Genomic DNA, 5,000 nt, shown 5'->3' on the forward strand with positions numbered 1-5,000 from the left:
CCAGAGTCTAAAAGAAGAGCTTCGCAGACGTCAGAAATCCTACAAGTCTCTCTTACCCCAACGATCCGGCACCGCCATGTTTTGACGTCACTCGCTGGCATGCTGGGAACGTTCTGCTGGTGTTGAGAGCACACACACACACACACACACACACACACACACACACACACAGATGTTCTTTGCTTTCTTTCTGGTGGATAAATTTCGAAATTTGTTTGAAACTACAGAAGAAACTGGATTTGGTTTTGTTTTTTTCCAGATATAGTATCGTCTGCTTCTGTTTGGACATGAGAGTCATTATGATTGGACAAACCCCACTTCTAAAATGATATTAGTTGTTTTCTTTTCTGAACTTATTTCGAAGTTGTTAGGGACAACAGAATAAGCTCTTTTTTTCTTCTTTTTTTTCCAGTAAAGGTCGATTGTTTTTATCATTGCTGACTTGCATATTTGATTTAAATATCCGATTCACTGACTGGACAAAATCCTACTTCCGTCCGCGTTTGTTTCCTGCTTTTTCTGTGATTATTATTATGTTGCGTGCGCATGCGTAGTTCTGCGAACAACGATTTGGGGCTTTTTTTTGGGGGGATGGGTGTACACAGTTTAATTTTCAAGGTTTGTGGTGTTTTTGATTGATGAATAACTATGATATACATTTACTTGATGATTATTATGCAGTTTCGTACATCGTGTGATTGTATATAAAGTGGTTTAGAGTAACATGAAAAATATTGTGTTTTATTATTTTAGTTCATTTCAGTTTGAATTTGTCTTATTCGAATGAAGAGAAAATGACGACGAAGAAGAAAATAAGAAAACGTTTGCTCAGACAACAAATTGCTCACCGATGTGGTATGGTATTCAGAAAAAAAAAGAAAAAAAAAGACAGCTCGGTTTATTCTACAAAGGTCTTGGTTGTTTTGTTACTTGTATTGTTTTGTGTTGTTTTGTTCTGCTTTGTTCTGTCTTTGTATTCGAATACATCTGAAACTTGGTGCTTTTATTTTGGTTGTTGTTGTTGTTGTTGTTTATCAAGAGTGTTACTGTATTTATTGTTGTTGATGATAAAGGGATTTGATTATTTGTGCAGTAAGCTTTGCATTGAAAAGAATACCCGCATCCTATTATCATTAGCATTATGATTATTATGATTATGATGATGATGATAATGATCATTATTATTATTATTATTATTATTATTAGTATTAATTAATTCATTTATTTATTTATTTATTTATTTATTTGTTTGTTTATTTTTTGCCGCTGATATGAACGGGCGTGCATGTTGTTTTTTGTGTGTGTTTTTTGTTGTTGTTTTTTTTGGTTTGTTTTTTTGGTGACGTGATCATGTTGTTCCATAATTATTATCATAAGACGATTCATGTTATTGTCAGTGTCGTGGGCTGTAATCGGTCCTGTGTGCCACTAACCCCCACCCCCACCCCACCCCCCCCCCACCCTACACCCTACACCCACCCCTTCCCTAATGCACCTGAAACACCATTGACTGCTTCTGTTGAGTATGCTTGGCAGTGGAGACTGTCATCTCACTGTGTTAATCAAGACTGAGCTTACCATAGGGCAGTATGCCAGTCACCATTCTTTTATTTGGAGTTCTTTTCTTTGCATTGCATTACTTTTTTTTTTTTTTTTTTTTTTTTTTTTTTTTTTTGCTGATGAAGATATAGAATGACACCTCTGTAAAAAAAAAAAAAAAAAATACACAGAAAGCGCGCGGTGATTTTTATTCAGTAGGACATGACACCGGTTTCATTTCACAAGGATTCATCAGTTATGGGTTTGATTATTATGCCCTTTCCTCTCTCTCTCTCTCTCTCTCACACACACACACACACACACGCACACACACACACACACACACACACACACACACAAGCAAACTAGTCACAATCACCACCTCCAACCACCTATTTCCAACCCCAATCCCTCTCTCCTCCTCCCCCTCCCCCTCCCCTCCCCCCTTCTCTTTCCAAACACACACACACACACACACACACACACACACACACACACACACACACACAACCCTCTCTACCCTGTAACATCACAACTGTATTTTCTATTCTTTTTTTTTTCTTCATCTTTCTTTTCTCATAATTTATTTATTTCATTTATTTCTTTACAAATAATAGTATTAGACGTCGAAGATTCAATCAACTGTATTAAAATGAGACATGAAACAAAAACAACAAGACATTACACATATAAGTTACATGCGTATGTTAGTGTGTGTGACTGTGTGTGTGTGTGTGTGTGTGTGTGTGTGTGTGTGTGTGTGTGTGTGTGTGCATGCGTACGTGCTGATATGTCCACGCTTCCTACTCCTCCCATATCCATTACCTTCTTCACACATCCTCCTCCTCCCTCTCCACCCATATCCTTCTAAACCAATACATAAAAATAATAATTGCATCGTTTGAGGACGGTCGTTTTATCAGCAAACCCAGTTTTGACACGGCTGGTTTGTTTAATTAAAAACTGTTGACGTACATTTTTTTTTGGGGGGGGGGGTAGAATGATATTGTTGTGGGTTTTGTTTTGTTTTGTTTTGTTTTTTGTTTATTTGTTTGTTTGTTTTTTTATCCGTCTACCGTGTAAAACTGCTCATTCAAAAATTAGGCATGTTTATGTACATATTATGTGTTTATATATACATCATTTTTTGTGCAGTGTTTTAGTGTGACAAGATTTCTTTTATAACCTGTGGTGGTGATTCGATAACTTGTGGTGGACTGTAGCCTCTGATTGTTATGTGTTATTGCGTACACGTTGTTTTCCTTATCAGTGCTCCTGTACTTGCGCTGTCTCTGTTGTCTCTGTGTCTGTCTGTCTCTGTCTCCATCTATCTTTGTGTACCTCTATCTCTCTTCCTCTCCCTGTCTCTCTCGGCACACACACCCCCCCTCCCCCCGCCCGAAACCCCCAACCCCACCCCCCACCCCCACTGTCTCTCTATCTGACTGTCTCCGTCTATCTCTGTCTCTTTCTGTGTCTGTCTCTGTCTTTGTCTCTGTCTGTCTGTTTGTCTGTCTGTCTGTCTACATTTCTTTGTACTAGCGGCGCCGTTTGTGTTGTGTTGTAGTGTGTGTGTGTGTGTGTGTGTGTGTGTGTGTGTGTGTGTGTGTGTGTGTGTGTGTGTGTGTGTGTGTGCACGCATTTGTGAGCATGCTCGTGTGTGCGGGTGTGCGCAAGGTCGCTGAACGTGGATTCAGCAGTTTGCCTCTCTCTGTGCGCATCTTTCATTGTGTATTATGTTCCTATCATATTTACCCGTCTGCTTATAATCATTCTGTTACATTCAAGGCTCTTTTACACACCAGTGGTAGGCTGTGATCAGTGCGTTGGGTTTATTTATAAGTCAGCCTTTAAATAAATAAAAATAATAAAAAAAAATAATTCATTCATTCATTCATTCATTCATTAATCAATCAATCAATTAATTGATTGATTGATTGATGAATTGATTAATCGATTAACTGAATTATTTATTAATTTGTTTGGTTGCTCTGTATTGGTTTTCTGTCCAGTTGCTATTTTTCTTCTGTTTTGCAGTTACCTGTTTATCTACCTATTGGTGTAATCATGTTACGTAATTCTGTTTGGCCGAGAATTATCGGAAACTGGAATGTGTTGGGGGAAGTATGGTATCATTTGTAAGTGAAAAAAAGAAAAGAATAAATGACAGAATCTCACAGAAAAACAACACGATTATCAGTTTTGGTACGTCCATTTGGTATGGTATTACTCTCTCTCTCTCTCTCTCTCTCTCTCTCTCTCTCTCTCTCTCTCTCTCTCTCTCTCTCTCTCTCTCTCTGTCTGTCTGTCTGTCTGTCTCTCTCTCTATCTCGCTCGCTCGCTCGCTCGCTCTATCTCCTCGGTGTGTGTGTGTGTGTGTGTGTGTGTGTGTGTGTGTGTGTGTGTGTGTGAATGCATGCGCCTGCATGAATGCATGTGTGTTTATGTGTGTGTGTGTGTGCGTGCGTGCTTTTGTGTGTGTGTGTGTGTGTGTGTGCGAATGCATGCGTCTGCATGCATGCATGTGTGTTTATGTGAGTGTGTGTGTGCGTGCGTGCGTGCGTGCGTGTGTGTGTGTGTGTGTGTGTGTGTGTGTGTGTGTGTGTGTGTGTGTGTGTGTGTGTGTGAGTGTGTGTGTGTGCACAGTACATTGACATCCAGACGTTTGAGAGGGGAGCCAAGCGAATTTCCTATATGGAAGCTTGCAAGAAAGAGTTTCTTCCCTTATATAATCTCTTTCTGTCTGCCTGTCTGTCTGTCTCTCTGCCTCTCTCTGTGTGTCTCTGTCTCTGTCTCTGTCTCTCTCTTTCTCTGTCTGCCTGTCTATCTTTCTCTCTCATTCATGTGTTTATTTGCGTGTTAATGTGTGTGTGTGTGTGTGTGTGTGTGTGTGTCTGTGAGAAAGAGAGAGAGAGAGATCTCAGACACATACACACACACACGCGCGCACGCGTGCAGACACAAACTCTCTCTCTCTCTCTCACACACACACACACACACACACATGCGCGCCTGCACATGCGATCATACACGTACACACGTACACGCATTTGCAAATGCATATACGCACTAACCCCCCCCCCCCCCCACGCACGCACACACACACACACACTCACCCCCACCCCCTCAAGCTCTACCCCCCCCCTACCCACACCACTCACCCACACACCGCACAAATTCGCCCCATTGTACCCACGCAAGAGTGAAAGCTCATACGTGAACAAACACATACTCAAGAAAAAGGTTAGGATACTGAAAAACATGAATAAATAGATAAATGAATGATAAGATGGATAGATAGACAAATATGCCTATATAGATAAATAAATGTATGAATTATATGATAATAGAATGAATGAATGGATGTATGAATGAATGAATGAATGAATGAATGAAGAGATATGTGACAAGACGACTAATTAAAATTGTCATTCATTTTACCATTCCATGCTATCATTACA

At 40.0% G+C, this 5,000-nt stretch overlaps 1 protein-coding gene across 5 annotated transcripts in view; it reads left to right on the plus strand.

The window, feature by feature from the left end:
• Positions 1–1,230, plus strand: part of LOC143286542 (uncharacterized) — a 76,039-nt gene extending 74,809 nt beyond the window's left edge. For 4 of the 5 annotated variants that reach the window (XM_076594149.1, XM_076594148.1, XM_076594146.1 and 1 more), the window contains one exon: positions 1–1,230. This exon is cut by the window's left edge and continues 38 nt beyond it. In XM_076594149.1, the coding sequence (XP_076450264.1) occupies positions 1–85 (85 nt within the window). In that variant the 3' untranslated portion in view covers positions 86–1,230. The other variant, XM_076594150.1, reaches the window with a different exon arrangement.
• The last annotated feature ends 3,770 nt before the right edge of the window (positions 1,231–5,000 follow it).

Source organism: Babylonia areolata, chromosome 10 (genome assembly GCF_041734735.1).
Source record: "Babylonia areolata isolate BAREFJ2019XMU chromosome 10, ASM4173473v1, whole genome shotgun sequence".
NCBI classification, from domain to species: domain Eukaryota; kingdom Metazoa; phylum Mollusca; class Gastropoda; order Neogastropoda; family Buccinidae; genus Babylonia; species Babylonia areolata.